The sequence below is a fragment of the Haematobia irritans genome, chromosome 4 (genome assembly GCF_050003625.1).
Source record: "Haematobia irritans isolate KBUSLIRL chromosome 4, ASM5000362v1, whole genome shotgun sequence".
NCBI classification, from domain to species: Eukaryota; Metazoa; Arthropoda; class Insecta; order Diptera; family Muscidae; genus Haematobia; species Haematobia irritans.
In genome coordinates this window covers 153,769,491-153,790,222 of record NC_134400.1, presented here as the reverse complement: position 1 = coordinate 153,790,222, position 20,732 = coordinate 153,769,491, and the positions used below count along the sequence as shown (strand labels likewise).

At 35.5% G+C, this 20,732-nt stretch overlaps 2 protein-coding genes across 2 annotated transcripts; both read right to left on the bottom strand.

Annotated features, from left to right (window-relative positions):
• Window positions 1-97: 97 nt before the first annotated feature.
• On the bottom strand, window positions 98-19,585 carry LOC142232725 (uncharacterized). The gene is made up of 4 exons (XM_075303374.1): window positions 19,470-19,585; window positions 19,024-19,413; window positions 18,751-18,962; window positions 98-298 (listed from the first exon to the last, which is right to left on the bottom strand). The coding sequence occupies exons 1-4, from the start codon at window positions 19,491-19,493 to the stop codon at window positions 175-177; spliced, it is 750 nt and encodes a 249-aa protein (XP_075159489.1). The 5' UTR covers window positions 19,494-19,585; the 3' UTR covers window positions 98-174.
• On the bottom strand, window positions 3,217-4,639 carry LOC142232726 (uncharacterized). The gene is made up of 3 exons (XM_075303375.1): window positions 4,464-4,639; window positions 3,988-4,392; window positions 3,217-3,929 (listed from the first exon to the last, which is right to left on the bottom strand). Exons 1-3 carry the CDS (start codon window positions 4,527-4,529, stop codon window positions 3,783-3,785), a joined length of 618 nt encoding a protein of 205 aa, XP_075159490.1. The 5' UTR covers window positions 4,530-4,639; the 3' UTR covers window positions 3,217-3,782.
• Window positions 19,586-20,732: the final 1,147 nt, after the last annotated feature.

The following is a 20,732-nucleotide window of genomic DNA, read 5'->3' as shown; positions in this document are numbered from 1 at the left end:
TACGAGAGGCCCTTTCAAATAATGAGGCAATTTTCTAAGTTATTTTTTTTTTCAATTTTGAATCGTTGGTAGCATTAAATGTTATCAAAAACAGAAGTAAAATAAATCATTTATTTATTTGCTAAATTTATTTAAATGTTTATGTTCAAATACGCAATAATGACATATAGTAATTCAACATCCAACTGGTTTTTTTACAACGCAGTATTTTGTTTGATCATCAAAGTATGTGCTTCCAGGACATGTATATATCTGGCCAGACCATGTAGCATTGGTTGTCAAAAAACAGTAAATGTAACTGAAAAATAAGGAATATAATTATTTTAAATTATACAATAAACTGAAATTAGACAATAAAGATTAAGAACGGCTTCAAACGAGAGAATAAGTAAGCAGTTGAATTTTGCAGTGTGAAAAAGTATAAAATTAAGTGAAACTTTAAATAAATAAAACAAAACAAGTATATACGGCCGTAAGTTCGGCCAGGCCGAAGCTTATGTACCCTCCATCATGGATTGCGTAGAAACTTCCTCTAAACACTGCCATCCAGAATCGAACTACTTAAGTTGCGATAACGCTTGCCGATGGCAAGGTATCTTAAAAAAAAGATCGATCCAATACGTATATAATTCAGTTTGACAAAGTAGACATAAAATTTTGACAAAATTTTCTACAGAAATAAAATTTTCAAAAAATTTTCTATAGAAATAAAAATTTTGACAAAATTTTCTATAGAAAGAAAATTTTGACAAAATTTTCTACAGAAATAAAATTTTAACAAAATTGTCTATAGAAATAAACTTTTGACAAAATTTTCTATAGAAATAAAATCTTGGTAGATTATTTTTGGCTCGAGTGGCAACCATGATTATGAACCGAATAAAATTTGAACAAAATCTTCTATAGAAATAAAATTTTGACAAAATTTTCTATAGAAATAAAATTTTGACAATGATGAAAATTTTATTATGAACCGAATAAAATTTTAACAAAACTTTCTCTAGAAATAAAATTTTGACAAAATTTTCTCTAGAAATAAAATTTTGGTAGATTATTTTTGGCTCTAGTGGCAACCATGATTATGAACCGATATGGACCAATTTTTGTGTGATTGGACCAATTTTGGTATGGTTGTTAGCGACCATATACTAACACCACGTTCCTAATTTGAACCGGATCGGATGAATTTTGCTCCTCCAAGAGGCTCCGGATGTCAAATCTGGAGAACGTTTTATATGGGGGCTATATATAATTATGGACCGATATGGACCAATTCTGCTACGGTTGTTAAAGATCACATACTAACACCATGTTCCAAATTACAACCGGATTGGATGAAATTTGCTTCTCTTGGAGACTTCGCAAGCCAAATCTGGGGATCGGTTTATATGGGGGCTATATATAATTATGAACCGATGTGAACCAATTTTTGCACGGTTGTTAGAGACCATATACCAATACCATGTACCAAATTTCAGCCGGATCGGATGCAATTTGCTTCTCTTTGAGGCTTCGCAAGCCAAATCTGGAGATCGGTTTATATGGGGTCTATATATAATTATGGACCGATGTGGACCAATTTTTGCATGGTTGTTAGAGACCATATACCAACATCATGTACCAAATTTCAGCCGGATCGGATGAAATTTGCTTCTTTTAGAGGCTCCACAAGCCAAATCTGGAGATCGGTTTATATGGGGGCTATATATAACTAAGGACCGATATGGACCAATTTATGCACGGTTGTTAGAGACCATATACCAACACCATGTACCAAATTTCAGCCGGATCGGATGAAATTTGCTTCTCTTTTAGGCTCCGCAAGCCAAATCTGGGAATCGGTTTATATGGGGGCTATATATAATTATGAACCGATGTGGACCAATTTTTGCATGGTTGTTATAGACGATATACCAACACCATTAACCAAATTTCAGCCGGATCGGATGAAATATGCTTCTGTTAGAGGCTCCACAAGCCAAATCTGAGGGTCCCTTTATATGGGGGCTATACGTAAAAGTGGACCGATGTGGCCCATTTTCAATACCATCCGACCTACATCGATAACAACTACTTGTGCCAAGTTTCAAGTCGATAGCTTGTTTCGTTCGGAAGTTAGCGTGATTTCAACAGACGGACGGACGGACGGACGGACATGCTTAGATCGACTCAGAATTTCACCACGACCCAGAATATATATACTTTATGGGGTCTTAGAGCAATATTTCGATGTGTTACAAACGGAATGACAAAGTTAATATACCCCCATCCTATGATGGAGGGTATAAAAAAGAAAACTTCTATCGAAATAAATCAAAATTAATAATGAATTAAATGGTATCCGATTGGGCTGAAATTTGGTACATGGTGTTAGTATATGATTTCCAACAACCATGCAAAAATTGGTCCACATCGGTCCATAATTATATATAGCCGCCATATAAACCGATCCCCCGATTTGGCTTGCGGAGCCTCTAAGAGAAACAAATTTCATCAGATCCGGCTGAAATTTGGTATATGGTGTTAGTATATGGTCTCTAATGACCATGCAAAAATTGGTCCACATCTGTCCATAATTATATATAGCCGCCATATAAACCGATCCCCCGATTTGGCTTGCGGAGCCTCTAAGAGAAACAAATTTCATCAGATCCGGCTGAAATTTTGTATATGGTGTTAGTATATGGTCTCTAATGACCATGCAAAAATTGGTCCACATCGGTCCATAATTATATATAGCCCCCATATAAACCGATCAGCAGATTTGACCTCAGGAGCCTCTTGGAAGACCAAAATTCATCTGATTCAGTTGATATTTGGTACGTGGTGTTAATATATGGCCTCAAACACCCATGCAAAAATTGGTCTAAATCGGTCAATAATTATATATAGGCCCCATATAAACCGATCCCCAGATTTGACCTCCGGAGCGACCTCCATAATTCAATTTCCATGTCGATTCGTAATTATTTGTAGACTTAGCTACACATAACTTTTTTGTCTAATATATACCACGTATTGACTAACTCACAATTTAGAAAACGATGTTAAGAAATTTTAAGATACCAAAACCCAAGTAATTCGATTTAGCTGATAGCCTAAGTAGCTAATGCTAGATTTTTTCTCTATTATTCTTATATTTACTATAAGTTTAATAAATAAATAAATATTGTAAAATAAATATAATTCGATTGTGGATGACAGTCTTTCGTAGAAGTTTCTACGCAATCCATGGTGGAGGATACATAAGATTCGGCCTGGCTGAACTTACGGCCGTATATACTTGTTGGTTTTAAAATACCTCTAGATTTCAATTTTCAGTCAAATCGGATAGAAACTACAGTTTCTAGAAGTCCAAGAAGTAAAATCGGGAGATATACCAAAACGTCATCAATCAATTCCATTTTATCATTAAATAGTTCTGACATAATTATAAAGCCGTGACCGAAGTATCACGATGATACCTATACTGGAAGTATTTTTGGCCGTTAACTCCATATAGCACCGACCACTGTGCATTCCTGAGAATTGAAACTTCTTCCAACATATCGTCATCTTGGATATCATCGAATTCCCTGTCCAGCTGACTCGACTGAAATATTTTAAAGTTTGCAACGTTTGTTGCTTTTTCTATATTTACGACGCGTTTGTGACGTTTACAACTTTGCGACAGTAGCAAACCTAAAAAAGTTTGATACATACCATCCCTGGACACAGGTAATCAAAGTAGAAGCTAATTGTACACTGATATAGCTCAATAAAATCTCCTTCCCTTGATATCCTTACCTTTGACCATTTGGATCTAGCTCGTACGGAATAGCAAATCGCTTATTTATTTGTATAGCTTTACAAAACCCTTGAGCGTATTCCGAAAGGGATACAGATGTAGTGTAGATATTTATATCGGACCATGGACAAGATGGTAAAATCTATATATAAAGGAATCTCATTTTAATTTTTGAACACATATAATATTTCAGACCCTACTCCATCTTCAGGATCGCCACATAGTTCTGGCAAATCTTCATTGCATACCAAACCAGGGGCACAGACTCCAGTCGCATTAGGGGAGACAACATTCGTTTCTAAGCATAGAGCAAATGTATTGGGACTAGTACAGGTAAATATCGAGTGGATACTGCATTGCCGACAACTAGTACAGCTTGGTGGAACTCCCGAAGAAATGGAATAACAAATACCATCATCCATTTCGGATGAGCAATGAAAATTATTTGGACAACGAAATATGTTTGGAGATCCTGTATTATTTTCACAAATTCTGTATTCACTTTTCGATATGCAAACAATATTGGTAGTGTTTGAACAAATGTTGCACTTATCCTCAGCGTTGATAGGATGAATGACAGAGCTACCTGTCACAAATATCACTACCTGTAACTGAATACTAATGTTTTGTAATACTGCTTTTATTTAAACAAAAAAAAAAAACAAAAACCTCTTACAAAAGCCAATTTGATGAGAATATCCATATTTGTAATTTGGATGACTGTATCTACTAAACTGTACATTTCACATTTGTTCGACTTATCTTTATGCAGTTTTTCTTGGTTATAAGTAATAAAGTACCATAAGCCAGTTAAATCTTACGATAAGAAATCAGCATTATAAGTATTTTTCGTGTGTTAAATTTGGGGATTTCATGCATCTATAATGTATGCAAAGCAAGAGGAACATAAATATAATAATAATGTTGAAAAGATTAAAATTAATATTACGAGGGCAGTTCGGAAACTTCTTAGCCTAGCACAAAAAGCGCGGTATAAACAGAAAAAAGTTAAGAGTTTTGGAAACTTCCATCTCTGTTATGAACACATGTTAAATTTTGTTTCGATCTGGCAACTTCTTCATATAGAAACAGGTGTTCAAAAAAGACGCATCCGCAATTTTTTTACAATGGAAAAATTAGAAATGCGTGCTGTCATTAAAAATGTTATTTACATAAAAAAAGGTTTATCGGGACAAGAAATTCATAATGATATGGTGAATGTGTTAGGTGGAGCACTTTCACTTTCATGGTTCATACACCCTCAAAAAAAATCGCTTCTTTAACTAATGTTCCAAACATATTTTGCAGGAAGCACATATATTATTGGATACTGCCGAAACATTAATATGTTTGTTTTATGTGAACATATTATATGTTGGAAGCATTTTGAGCCCAAAAATATTATATGCTTGGAAGAATTTTTCCCAAAGACGATGGTGCTCATTCCCTAACATACTCGTAATTTTCACTTCCACAAAATATTTTAGTTCTTGGCACCTTTTTCTGTAATACAAATAATGTTGAAGAAATTATTCACTTTTATAAATTTTTTAAATTTTACCTGTTGCCTGCACGGAGAATCGAACCGAGGACGATACAGTCTGTAAGCCAACACACTATCCACTGGGCTACGTAGCTGTTATAGTCACCAGCAGATAAATATCGTTATAAGTTACATTTATATAGCATAGTTTGCAGCGCCCACGAGTCCATGCAAACATAACATTATTTAACTGAAACATACATTTGTTTGCCACGTGGAGCAGTGGTTAGCATGTCTGCCTTGCATGCAAGGGGTCGTGGGTTCAATCCCTGCTCCGACCGAACACTTTTTTTAATTTACACATTTATATTTTATAATGAAACTTCAAAATGTGGGTTATTAAAGATTTATAGTGCTTGATATAAACGAAATTGACTGATTTTTGTATAAAATATTATTTTTTTTATTTGCAAAAATAACAATTTTGTAACAAAAAACTGTTTTTGGTACAAAACTTTAAAATTTGGAAAGAATTCAAAAACTCTAACAAAAGAAGAATGTAGAGTCGAGTATAAACATACATAAATAATTTTATAATATAAACATAAATTTATTTAGGCGTGAACAGTTGTTTCCTAGCATTTAACACCATCGCTCTAAAATGCCTTTTATTTTTCTTTAATAATTCATTTTAAAGAAAATAAACTTTTTAAATTGTTTTAGCTGCAAAACTCGAACTTAATGCCCGCTTTTATATTTGAAGGTGTCCGTCAACTCCTCGTGGACTACTTATTAATAAAGAGGAACTAAACTTTGTTTTTACACATTTTACTGTGTAATTTTGTACTCTTTCCTCCTTATTTCATTTTACTGTCCCAACTCTAAAAAGAGTATAGTGCCCTTTCGTTATTTTTATGAAGACCCCTGATTTCTTTTAACGAACCAAGAAAAAAATTGTGCCCATAATGCCAAAATGATAAACAAAGCACATGTCCACACATGCATAAAATGCTGCTCTCAAGGCGTAAACATATGCTGTTTTTTATACCCACCACCATAGAATGGTGACGGGGGTATAATAAGTTTGTCATTCCGTTTGTAACGCATCGAAATATCGATTTCCGACTATATAAAGTATATATATTCTTGATCAGGGAGAAATTCTAAGACGATATAACGATGTCCGTCTGTCCGTCTGTCTGTCTGTCTGTCTGTCTGTCTGTCTGTTGTAATCACGCTACAGTCTTCAATAATGAAGCAATCGTGCTGAAATTTTGCACAAACTCGTCTTTTGTCTGCAGGCAGGTCAAGTTCGAAGATGGGCTATATCGGTCCAGGTTTTGATATAGTCCCCATATAAACCGACCTCCCGATTTGGGGTCTTGGGCTTATAGAAATAGTAGTTTTTATCCAATTTGCATGCAATTTGAAATCTAGAGGTATTTTATGCCCGTAAAGAGGTGTGCCAAAAATGGTGAGTATCGGTCCATGTTTTGGTATAGCCCCCATATAGACCGATCTCCCGATTTTATTTCTTGGGCTTATAGAAACCGCAGTTTTTATTCAATTTACCTGAAATTGGAAATCAAGAGGTATTGTAGGACCACAAATACGTGTGTCAAAAATTGTGGGTATCGGTCCATGTTTTGGTATGGTCCCCATATAAAACGACCTCCCGATTTGGGGTCTTGGGCTTATAGGAACCGTAGTTTTTATCAAATTTGTCTGAAATTGGAAACCTAGAGGTATTTTAGGGCTATAAAGAGGTGTACCGAAAATGGTGAGTATCGGTCCATATTTTGGTATAGCCCCCATATAGACCGATTTCCCGAGTTTACTTCTTGGGCTTATAGAATCCGAAGTTTTTATTCAATTTACCTGAAATTGGAAATCTAGAGGTATTGTAGGACCACAAATACGTGTGCCGAAAACTGTGAGTATCGGTCCATATTTTGGTATAGCCCCCTTATAGACCGATCTCCCGATTTTACTTCTTGGGCTTATAGAACCAGCAGTTTTTATTCAATTTACCTGAAATTGGGAATCTAGAGGTATTGTCGGACCACAAATACGTGTGCCAAAAATTGTGAGTATCGGTCCATGTTTTGGTATGGTCCCCATATAAAACGACCTCCCGATTTGGGGTCTTGGGTTTATAGAAACCGTAGTTTTTATCCAATTTGTCTGAAATTGGATATCTAGAGGTATTTTAGGACCATAAAGAGGTGTTCCGAAAATGGTGAGTATCGGTCCATATTGTGGTATATCCCCCATATAGACCGATTTCCCGATTTTACTTCTTGGGCTTCTAGAAACCGTAGTTTTTAGCTGATTTGCCTGAAATTGTAAATATTCTGGTATTTTAGGCTCACAAAAACGTGCATCGGATTAAGTTTTTATCGGTCCATTTGGTAATGTCTCCATATAGACCGACTTCACTTCTTGAGGGTGTAGAAGGCGCTCTGATCATGAACATTGCTTGAAACTCAATGTAAAATTTCCAGATTTTACTTCTACAGATTTAAGATTTCAAATCAAGACGTTATTTTATAATTTTCTTGCACACTTACAAGAGATGTTAATGATTCCTCTAAAACTCAAACAAAAATGGTTCTTATAAATCCAGAATCTGATATAGTCCTCATAGTTGAAATCTTTAAATTTATCTTCGGGAAGTGTCCTCAAGTCCTCAAGCCCTCCTGAAATTTCAAAGGAAACCCTAATAAAGGGTGATTCTTTTGAGGTTAGGATTTTCATGCATTAGTATTTGACAGATCACGTGAGATTTCAGACATGGTGTCAAAGAGAAAGATGCTCAGTATGCTTTGACATTTCATCATGAATAGACTTACTAACGAGCCACAACGTCGAATTTTCAGTGAATGGGCCCTAGAAAAGTTGGCAGAAAATCCGCTTTTTTATCGACAAATTTTGTTCAGCGATGAGGCTCATTTCTGGTTGAATGGCTACGTAAATAAGCAAAATTGCCGCATTTGGAGTGAAGAGCAACCAGAAGCCGTTCAAGAACTGCCCATGCATCCCGAAAAATGCACTGTTTGGTGTGGTTTGTACGCTGGTGGAATCATTGGACCGTATTTTTTCAAAGATGCTGTTGGACGCAACGTTACGGTGAATGGCGATCGCTATCGTTCGATGCTAACAAACTTTTTGTTGCCAAAAATGGAAGAACTGAACTTGGTTGACATGTGGTTTCAACAAGATGGCGCTACATGCCACACAGCTCGCGATTCTATGGCCATTTTGAGGGAAAACTTCGGAGAACAATTCATCTCAAGAAATGGACCGGTAAGTTGGCCACCAAGATCATGCGATTTGACGCCTTTAGACTATTTTTTGTGGGGCTACGTCAAGTCTAAAGTCTACAGAAATAAGCCAGCAACTATTCCAGCTTTGGAAGACAACATTTCCGAAGAAATTCGGGCTATTCCGGCCGAAATGCTCGAAAAAGTTGCCCAAAATTGGACTTTCCGAATGGACCACCTAAGACGCAGCCGCGGTCAACATTTAAATGAAATTATCTTCAAAAAGTAAATGTCATGGACCAATCTAACGTTTCAAATAAAGAACCGATGAGATTTTGCAAATTTTATGCGTTTTTTTTTTTTTTTAAAGTTATCAAGCTCTTAACAAATCACCCTTTATTTGGTTCATGGTGGTGGGTATTTAAGATTCGGCCCGGCCGAACTTACTGCTGTATATACTTGTTTTTTTTTCAAATGTCTATTCTCTTGGTTCCGAATTAAATAATATTTAGACTTATTCAAATTAAATAATATTTAGACTTAAGCATATCAATTTTTTGGCCTTATCATAAAACAGTTTTCCGAAACAACATACAAGCGGTTTCACAGAAATTGTTCTCTTTTGATTCTTTCGCTGTGTTATGTTGATATCTTTTGTCAACTCTTCCGGTTTCCATCTCTATTTCTTTCTCTATACTCTCTCTGTCGCTTTGAATAAAATATCACAACATATGTATATTTAGTCGAAATTTGTAAATTTATATATGTTTGCATTCACACATATGATTTTTATGAAACATTCATGCCCCAAACATAATATATTCTAACATATTAACATAGATGTCCCAAACATTTTGTGTTAGTTTAGGAACATTATATGTTTGCACTTAAATATATTGTGTTTTAAAATTGTGCCCGAAACACATTTTGTTTATATCGGAACATATGAAAAACATATTTTTCTAACAGTGTATGCAAGAGTAAAAAATTGGGTTGCTGAATTTAAACGTGGTCGTACAAGCATTGAAGATGAACCACGCAGTGGACGTCCAAAAACAGCAACAACAACAGAAATTGTAGCCAAAGTGCATGATATGGTATTAAATGATCGACGAATAAAAGTGCGTGAAATTGCTAATACCATGGGCATCTCAAATGATCGAGTCCATTTAATTTTGCATGAAGAACTACAGATGAAAACGTTTTTTGCAAGATGGGTGCCGCATTTGTTAACAGTCGATCAAAAACGCATAAGAATGAACATTTCTCAAGCTTATTTGGATCGTTTTAAGCGAAATAAAATGTATTTTAAGCGTCGTTTCATAACTGTTGATGAGACATGGATCCACCACTATACTCCAGAGACAAAAGAACAATCCAAACAATGGACTGAGGCTAGAGAAAGTGCCCCAAATAAGGCAAAAACAATTTAATCGGCTGGTAAGATTATGGCAACGGGTTTTTGGGACTTCAAAGGTATTTTATTGATTGACTATCTGCAAAAGGGTAAAACAATAAATTCAGAGTACTATTGCAACCTTTTCGATCAATTAAATGTCCAAATTCGAGAAAAACGTCCTGGCTTACAACACAAAAAATAATTTTAACAATTTTAATAATGGCTAAAATCAACGAATTAAAGTACGAGTTGCTTGACCACCCACCTTATTCTCCTGATTTAGCTCCCAGTGACTTTCCCAAATCTAAAATAATTCCTTGCTGGCAAGCGTTTTTGAGAAAAACTATTTTAATCAAGGGATATAATTGCTAGAAAAGCGTTGGACTAAGTGTATTGAAGTTTCAGGAGATTATATTGAAAAATAAAAATATTTTTGAAAAACTAACTATTCTCTGTCATTGATAGGCTAAGAAGTTTCCGAACCACCCTCGTATGTATTATAATTGAGGCTTATATCCAACATCAATTGCTGGCAGGTTACACTGGAAGAAGAGTTTTCTTTTCGGAGGAACGAAATTTACCGTAGGGACGTGTTTGGACACTTGAGCATGAATAAAATCGAGAGCGTTATGAAACTCTCAACATCCCAGGTGTCACTAAAATTGTAAATGAATTCATCTCATAAGCGTGTTGTGTCCGTGGGAGGGATTTTTTTCGTGAGCGTATTTTTCCGAAATTCTTTACTCACGCACACTCACGAAGAAATTATTTTCGTGACTCACGCTCACGCACGACTTTTGGTTTGTTAATCACGATCACGCACACTCACGCCGTTGCCATCAGCGTGACTCACTACTCACGCGTGAGTTACGAAATTGTTCATGATTCAGGACCATTTCGTGTCACGTTCACACCTCTAGCTTATTCCTTCTCAGTTATACTGGTGACATTCACCCAGAGAAGGAATATGATCACCCCAAACATGTTTCAAAAGTAAAATCTTATTTTTGGACGCTTGTGACATGTTTGTCACAACCATGTTATTTTCTCGAAATTATGTATCTTATTTCGGCAACCGTGTTTGCCGAGAAAACAAGATTTTTGTTCCATGATCACCGTCCACAAATAACATTTTGCTCTTGAAAAATGTTTGGGGTGATCAAATTTCTACGCTTCTCAAAGTGGTTTTATCAACAGTTCGGACTCAGCTATAACAAGGAGGTCACTTACACGGTGACGCAATATTCAACTTTTTGACTCCAAACAAAACATCACTTATCCCAGTTGAAAGTACGCGATGAGAGGAGAAAAGTAATTTCTGGATTTTGTTTGATTGGTTGCCGTTCGTTTTTTATGAGTCTCTGCACGCACAGAATAAGCATGTTTGGACATGGTTGCCGCATCCATTTAATTCTTATCTAGAGTATGTAATTGTCGCGAAAACCATGTATTTTGTCTTTGTAAAAATAATTTTCGAGCGGAGAAAAATGTATGCTGGCAATAAGCATTTAAATGGTTCTCAAATGCTGTAAACATGTTCTATTATTTAAATGATAGAATTTGAGACCATTACATGGTCGGGAAAATCACGTACCTGACCATTCAATTTTTATACCCTCCATCATAGGATGGGGGTATATTAACTTTGTCATTCCGTTTGTAACACATCGAAATATTGCTCTAAGACCCCATAAAGTATATATATTCTGGGTCGTGGTGAAATTCTGAGTCGATCTAAGCATGTCCGTCCGTCCGTCCGTCCGTCTGTTGAAATCACGCTAACTTCCGAACGAAACAAGCTATCGACTTGAAACTTGGCACAAAAAGTTTTTTATCGATGTAGGCCGGATGGTATTGAAAATGGGCCATATCGGTCCACTTTTACGTATAGCCCCCATATAAAGGGACCCTCAGATTTGGCTTGTGGAGCCTCTAACAGAAGCATATTTCATCCGATCCGGCTGAAATTTGGTACGTGGTGTTGGTATATGGTATCTAACAACCGTGCAAAAATTCGTTCACATCGGTCCATAATTATATATAGCCCCCATATAAATCGATCCCCAGATTTGGCTTGCGGAGCCTCAAAGAGAAGAAAATTTCATCCAATCCGGTTGTAATTTGGAACATGGTGTTAGTATATGATCTTTAACAACCGTGGCAGAATTGGTCCATATCGGTCCATAATTATATATAGCCCCCATATAAAACGTTCTCCAGATTTGACCTCCTGAGCCTCTTGGAGGAGCAAACTTCATCCGATCCGGTTCAAATTAGGAACGTGGTGTTAGTATATGGTCGCTACCAACCATATCAAAATTGGTCCAATCACACAAAAATTGGTCCATATCGGGTCATAATCATATTGCCACTAGAGCCAAAAATAATCTACCAAAATTTTATTTCTATAGAAAATTTTGTCAAAATTTTATTTCTAGAGAAAATTTTGTTACAATTTTATTCGGTTCATAATAAAATTTTCATCATTGTCAAAATTTTATTTCTATAGAAAATTTTGTAAAAATTTTATTTCTATAGAAGATTTTGTTCAAATTTTATTCGGTTCATAATCATGGTTGCCACTCGAGCCAAAAATAATCTAACAAGATTTTATTTCTATAAAAAATTTTGTCAAAATTTTATTTCTATAGAAAATTTTGTTAAAATTTTATTTCTGTACACCGAAAGAATTTTCTTCGTAAAAAGAACGAAAAATTTCGTTAAAAGTACGAAATTTGTCATTGTTTTACAACCAAAGAAACTTTTCATTAAAAGTACGAAATATTTCGTACTTTTTACGAAGAAAAGTTCTTCCAAAATTTTCGTAGTTTGTAAGAAAAAAATTCGTACTTTTTATGAAGAATCTTCGTACTTTTTATGAAAAATCTTCGTACTTTTTATGAAACAATTTCGTTCTTTTTATGAAAATGTTTCGTACTTTTTATGAAAAATTTTCGTAGTTTTTATAATAAATGTTCGTACTTTGTATGAAAAACTTCCGTACTTTTTTCTGAAAAATGGTCGAACTTTTAGAAAAAAAATTTATAGTCGAAAGTGCATTTGGTTGTAGTTGCAAGTGTGAAAAATGACATCACTACTTTACATCTTAAGTTTTTGAATAATTTTTTGTTTTATTGCTTCACTTTTATTCATAGCGCGCTATCACTCAAATGAGAAGTAGCATAGACTTGCATAAAAAATAGAATAAAGGAATACACTCAAGCACATTATAAAAGACAATTTAATAGCGCGAACGGACATTTTACAACTTCAATGAAACTTCTTCGTTATTTCAAAGAAAATGTTTCGTACTTTTTATGAAGAAATTTTAACACAGAATGTTTCATAAAATATTCGTAAAAACTTCTTCACAAAATTCATGAAATATGAAGAAAGTTTCGTTAAAAGTATGAACTTTGTACGAAGAAAAGTTAACGTAGAATGTTTCGTAGAAGTTTCGTATATTCGTAAAATGTTCTTCGTATTATTTACGAAAATGAATGAAAATTTCTTTATTTTAATGAAGAACTCAGGAAGAATAGTTAATGAAGAATTCTTCGTAAAATTAACGAAGAGAATTCTTTCGGTGTAGAAATTTTTGTCAAAATTTTCTTTCTATAGAAAATTTTGTCAAAATTTTTATTTCTATAGAAAATTTTGTGAAAATTTTATTTCTGTAGAAAATTTTGTCAAAATTGTATGTCTACTTTGTCAAAGTGAATTATATACGTATTGGATCGATCTTTTTTGATTTAATATATACCACGTATGGACTTACATACAATTTAGAAGATGGTGTTAGCAGGTTTTAAGATACCTTGCCATCGGCAAGCGTTACCGCAACTTAAGTAATTCGTTTCTGGATGGCAGTGTTTAGAAGAAGTTTCTACGCAATCCATGATGGAGGGTACATAAGCTTCGGCCTGGCCGAACTTACGGCCGTATATACTTGTTTTACTTTTTTGCAGGGAAAACAGTATTTTTATAGCTTACGTATAGACATATCTAGAACCTTTACATGGCTATAAAGACCATGTACATTGTTTTCGCGACCATTTATTTTTTTAATTATTTTGCAGCGAAAATAATTTTATAAAAACATTGAACAGGTACACACGATTTTCATTTTGCGCGTCATTCGTTTGTTGATTGTTTCTTGGAATGGACGGAAAATACGGAATTACTGTGTATTGTGTTAATTTATTTATTCAGAAATGGCTCGTGGTTTTATGTGAACACTAAAAAGGAAAGTGTAATTGAAAAAATGTACCTTTTGTTCTGCATTTTGCTATATGGTATCATTTATTTTTATACCCACCACCATAGAATGGTGACCGGGTATAATAAGTTTGTCATTCCGTTTGTAACACATCGAAATATCGATTTCCGACTATATAAAGTATATATATTCTTGATCAGGGAGAAATTCTAAGACGATATAACGATGTCCGTCTGTCCGTCTGTCTGTCTGTCTGTCTGTCTGTCTGTCTGTCTGTTGTAATCACGCGACAGTCTTCAATAATGAAGCAATCGTGCTGAAATTTTGCACAAACTCGTCGTTTGTTTGCAGGCAGGTCAAGTTCGAAGATGGGCTATAGCGGTCCAGGTTTTGATATAGTCCCCATATAAACCGACCTCCCGATTTGGGGTCTTGGGCTTATAGAAATCGTAGTTTTTATACAATTTGCCTGAAATTTGAAATCTAGAGGTATTTTATGCTCATAAAGAGGTGTGCCAAAAATGGTGAGTATGGGTCCATGTTTTGATATAGCCCCCATATAGACCGATATCCCGATTTTACTTCTTGGGCTTATAGAAACCGCAGTTTATATTCAATTTACCTGAAATTGGAAATCTAGAGGTATTGTAGGACCACAAATACGTGTGCCAATAATTGTGAGTATCGGTCCATATTTTGGTATAGCCCCCATATAGACCGATCTCCCGATTTTACTTCTTGGGCTTCTATAATCCGAAGTTTTTATCCAATTTGCCTGAAATTGGAAATCTAGAGGTATTTTAGGACCATAACGAGTTGTGCCGAAAATGATGAGTATCGGTCCATGTTTTGGTAGAGCCCCCATATAGACCGATTTTCTGATTCTTCGTTTTGGGCTTATAGAATCCGTACTTTTTATCCAATTTGCCTGAAATTGGAAATCCAGAGGTTTTTTACGACCACAAAGAGGTATGCCGAAAATAGTGAGTATCGGTCAATGTTTTGATATAGCCCCCCATATAGACCGATCTCCCGATTTTATTTCTTGGGCTTATAGAAACCGCAGTGTTTATTCAATTTACCTGAAATTGGAAATCTAGAGGTATTGTAGGACCACAAATACGTGTGCCACAAATTGTGAGTATCGGTCGATGTTTTGGTATGGTCCCCATATAAAACGACCTAGCGATTTGGGGTCTTGGGCTTATAGAAACCGTAGTTTTTATCCAATTTGTCTGAAATTGGAAATCTAGAGGTATTTTCGGGTCATAAAGAGGTGTACCGTAAACGGTGAGTATCGGTCTATATTTTAGTATAGCCCCCATAGGAACGATCTCCCGATTTAACTCCTTGGGTTTCTAGAAACCGTTGTTTTTATCTGATTTGCCTGAAATTGTAAATATTCTGGTATTTTAGGCTCACAAAAATGTGTATCGGATTAAGTTTTTATCGGTCCATTTGGTAATGCCTCCATATAGACCGACTTCACTTCTTGAGGGTGTAGAAGGCGCAATGATCATGAAAATAGCTTGAAACGCAATGTAGAATTTTCTGATTTTATTTCTACAGATTTAAGATTTCAAATCAAGACGTTATTTTATAATTTTCTTGCACACTTACAAGAGATTCCTCTAAAACTCAAACAAAAATGGTTCTTCTAAATCCAGAATCTGATATAGTCCTCATAGGTGAAATCTTTAAATTTATCTTCGGGTAGTGTCCTCAAGTCCTCAAGCCCTCCTGAAATTTCAAAGATTCATGGTGGTGGGTATTTAAGATTCGGCCCGGCCGAACTTAGTGCTGTATATACTTGTTTGGTTTAATAACGGGAGTGGCCCATTTTAATAATTCTCCATATCTTTTAGAAATTTAAGAAGGTGATCCAACGATAACCGTGATAATGGGTAACGCGTTATCAAAATAATTCTACTTGGAATTTGTGAATACACATTTACCAAATTTTATAAAATAGTTTTTATCAATATTTGTCAAATGTCGGTCAGAGAAATTTATTTTTTTTTAGCAAATTCAAGAAAATTTATTAGAAGTAATTATTTGTACTCAAATCGATGATTTGACTTTGACAAAGGAAAAGAGATATGCTTGCAAATTTGTTTAGGCAAAGCCGACTATCAAAAACCTTTTTTCGGGAGGTTCAAGTGTAGTTCAGTTTGGGTTTAGTGAATTAACCGAATTTATTCTAATAATTGGTTGATAGTTTTGTTGCAAGTAGGGGATGCTGATGAGGAATGTGGTAACTCCGAACCAGCTCCGTCTTGCAGTCTATAGGGCTTTGCCCAAATAAATTTGATTAGCATACTTTTCCTCTGTTTGTTAAGCTATACTTGTAGTTTAGTCAATGTAAGGTTTTAAGCTGAAATCAAAAACAACAATACTGATTGAAGAATAAATCAACAATAACAAACAAAACGAGTAATTATTCGTTAAACCTTGTACCGCATTGTGGAACTAGGCTTGCCATATGCCCGGATTCGCCTGGATTGTCCCGGAATTTCGTCTCCAGTAAGTGCCCCGAATCTTTCACAAAATTTTTCAAAAATCCAGAATTTCAATTACTCATATGATTTATTTTTTTCAATTTCTTAGAAAAGAAAGCGATTTGAAATTAAATCGATTTCAAAGATATTTTGGGTTTTGTATTTTCATAATTTTTAAATGTACATTTGTGTGTCAGATTTTGTACCATTTCATTCAATCTCATCACTATGAGAAACAAATTAAATCACTGTCTTTTTCTGTGAAATGCATTTTTACAAATATAGGTCAAGTCTATATTCCCTGCCAACATTTCAAAGTTCGATTTTATCCCTATCACTACCATAGACTCTTTAGTGACACTATAACAATTGCCAACTCTGATGCGAAATATACCCCAACCATGTCCATCGCGATATCCAAATTCCCAGTATCTAAAGGCACTACAAAAGAAGCAGCGTTTGTCATCTCAGACCTTAAATTTGTTTGCCAAAACCGAAAGCAATATGTCTGTAAATATGACTTTAGGTTTCCTTTTTAAAAAAAAAACAAATTTTTCCAAGCATATTTATGTTTGATATAAAATCATGGGAGAAAGTTTCAGAGGCTCCAACATATTTAGGAATTTCAAAGTCTGCAGATAATAACGACTATCCATGGCATTTATGAAAATTTATCAAGTGATAAAATATGGGCAAATATTTTCGAAAAATGTGACTATTTTTGCTTGTTCCGATAAATCCCGGAATGTACGGCGCAATGTCCCGGATTTCGGCAACTATCATCTGGCAATCCTATGTGGAACAGAGTATTATAATTAATTGCATATGTTTGCAATACCCATAAGGATACAAAATAGACACATGACCGTATAGACTCAGAGCCGGTCTCTCAGTCGATCAATCCATGTCCGTCTGTCTGTAAACATATTTTTGTAATCAAGGTCGCAGTTTTGGTGCAATCATCTTCATATTGGCACATGTTTCTTTTTGGGTCAGAATATAATCCTACCTTTTGCCCGATATGCACTTATATGACAAAAATTGGTTCCGATTTAGATATATTTATGGGAATATAAGGTTTTATATATAGCACCCAACAAATTTGAAGAATTTGAGATGGTATGTACTTCTACTAAGTGGAGCAGGTTATAATATAGCCGAACCCGCCCGTCTTTAGTCCTTTCACTTGTTTTTCATTGATGCGGTTCTTAAGGCAGGATGCTGAAGTGGAAGTCTTGGAAACATACGGTTTCCATAAAATTTGTGCTGAACTTTTCTGAAATCGGCTTCGATAGATATAACTCTTACGAGCCACTATAGTGCAATGGCTAGTACGCCCACCTTGCATAAAAGTGGTCATGGGTGAAATCCCAGTTTAGGTTAGGTGGCAGCCCGATATATCAGGCTCACTTAGACTATTAAGTGCATTGTGATACCACATTGGTGAACTTCTCTCTTATCACTGAGTGCTGTCCGATTCCATGTTAAGCTCAATGACAAGGGACCTCCTTTTTATAGCCGAGTCCGAACGGCGTTCCACGTTGCAGTGAACCCACTTAAAGAAGCTTTGAAACCCTCAGAAATGTCACCAGCATTACTGAGGTGGGATAATCCACCGCTGAAAAACTATTTGGTGTTCTGCCGAAGCAGGAATCGAACTTGCGACCTTGTGTATGCAAGGCGGGTATGCTAACCATTGCACCACGGTGGCTCCCGAAAACCCGGTTACGACCAAACATAAAAAAAAATAAAATAAAAAAATTTCAGCAGTGTGTTATCCCCTCTCAGTAATGCTGTGGAACGCCGTGCGGGCTCTGCTATAAAAACGGGATCCCTTGTCATTGAGATAAACATCGAAGCGGGCAACACTCATTGATGAGAGAGAAGCTCAACACTGTGGTATCACAATGAACTGAAAAGCCTAAGTGAGCCTGAAAATATCGGGCTGTCTAACCTAACTCTTAGCAAATTTGATCAGTTTAGGATTGAATCGACTGCGTTGACTTACAAAGAGGTAAAGAGAATATAGTCGGCCCCGCCGCACTTTGGGCTTTCTGTGCTAGTTTTCCATGCTTTTCAATGGTATTAATAATTTACTTACTGCTTGCAACCCTTATTCATATTTGCCGGCAAAGACATTCGAGCATTGATCTTGACATTTTGACAAAAGGATTGGGCAAATGAGGGAGGATTGATAGTTGGATGAACAGTGGTTGGTCCAGTTGTTGGAATCGGGGTAGGTCTTGGGGTTGGATTTGGTGTTGGTGTTGGAGTAGTACTATTATCATATACTGCGGGGCAAGTGGCCGGATTCTAGAAAGCAATAATGAATCGTATAGTTCGCCTATATGGATTATATGGACTCTAAACTTACTCCATTGGTGGGATCACCACATATTTGAGGTGAATTGAGATTACAAACCAAGCCTGCGCCACAAGTACCAGTAGCAATGGGCGATGGAACATTTGTACCCAAACATAAGGCATAAGTATTGGTTCCGGTACAAGCAAATGTTAAAGCAGAGTTGCATTTATTACATTCCCCACATGTGGGTTCAAATCCCATGCCATTTGGTTGACATATGGCCGTTGTAGTGGTGGTACAAATAAATCCATCTGGACATCTACTCACAGGACCCATGGGTAGATTACTAACACAAAACTGAAATTCCGTTTCGGAAACGCAAGCCATTTGTGTTGCAGTTAGGCAAACATTGCAATTGGCCCACAAGTATCTAATATTGTGGGCCAATAAAAATATGATCTGTCAAGGAGAAAAAGCTAAGGAATTTACAATTTCATATAGTTTCTCGTACTTACTAAAAATATTTGGAAAATATCCATAATCTTCTTGCTGAGCTGGTAATCACTCAACTAAATATTCGAATGCATTCTTTGAATCACAATGCATCCATTAAGATTTTATTAAAGTTTTCTATCTTATCGTACATTTTGTTTAAATAGCAATTAAAAATATTGGCCTTTGTAAAGTGACGCATATATTTAATGTTTGCAAAGGTGTAAGTAATTTCGTTGTTATAGGATTAGATTGAAACAATGACATAGGGCCGAAATTTAGGCCGGGGTGAATTTTATGTACCTTCGCCCAGGTATAAATTTATGCTAAATACAATAAGTCACAGTCGTATTGCTTTTTGAAGTTTCCGTTATAATTTTGATTTTTAAAAATTTGTTTGTTTGTTCGTGCATAGCTATATTAATATACTGCGAAGAGGGATCTGTATTCTAATTTTAATTTAATTGATCCTAGATTTAAAGCCACACGCATAGAAGAAACATGATAGTCACAATCTTATTCGAAGAGCAAAATAATATGATAGGAGCTATTTTAGCGGCAACCATGTAACATTTTCACCTGCAACCATGTTGGCTCTGCGAACATGGTTCTAAAAAAAAATAAAATTGTCCTCATCTAAAATGTTATTATACGAGGGCGGTTCGGAAACTTCTTAGCCTATCAATGAAGGAGAATAGTTAGTTTTTCAAAAATATTTTTATTTTTCAATATAATCTCCTGAAACTTCGATACACTTAGTCCAACGCTTTTCTAGCAATTCTATCCCTTGATTAAAATAGTTTTCCTCAAGGTCTTCAAAGTAGTGGTTTACAACTGTAATTGCATCTTCATTTTAGGTAATACGCTTGCCAGCAAGGATTTTTTTTAGATTTGGGAGCAAGTAAAAGTCACTGGGAGCTAAATCTGGAGAATAAGGTGGGTGGTCAAGCAACTCGTACTTTAAGTCATTGATTTTAGCCATTGTTAAAACACTCTTGTGCGCTGGTGCGTTGTCTTGATGAAAAATTCTTTTTTTGTGTTGTAAGCCAGGACGTTTTTCTCGAATTTATACATTTAATTGATCCAAAAGGTTGCAGTAGTACTCTGAATTTATTGTTTTACCCTTTTGCAGATAGTCAATCCATAAAATACCTTTGAAGTCCCAAAAAACCGTTGCCATAACCTTACCAGCCGATTGAATTGTTTTTGCCTTCTTTGGGGCACTTCCTCCAGCTTCAGTCCATTGTTTGGATTGTTCTTTTGTCTCTGGAGTATAGTGGTGGATC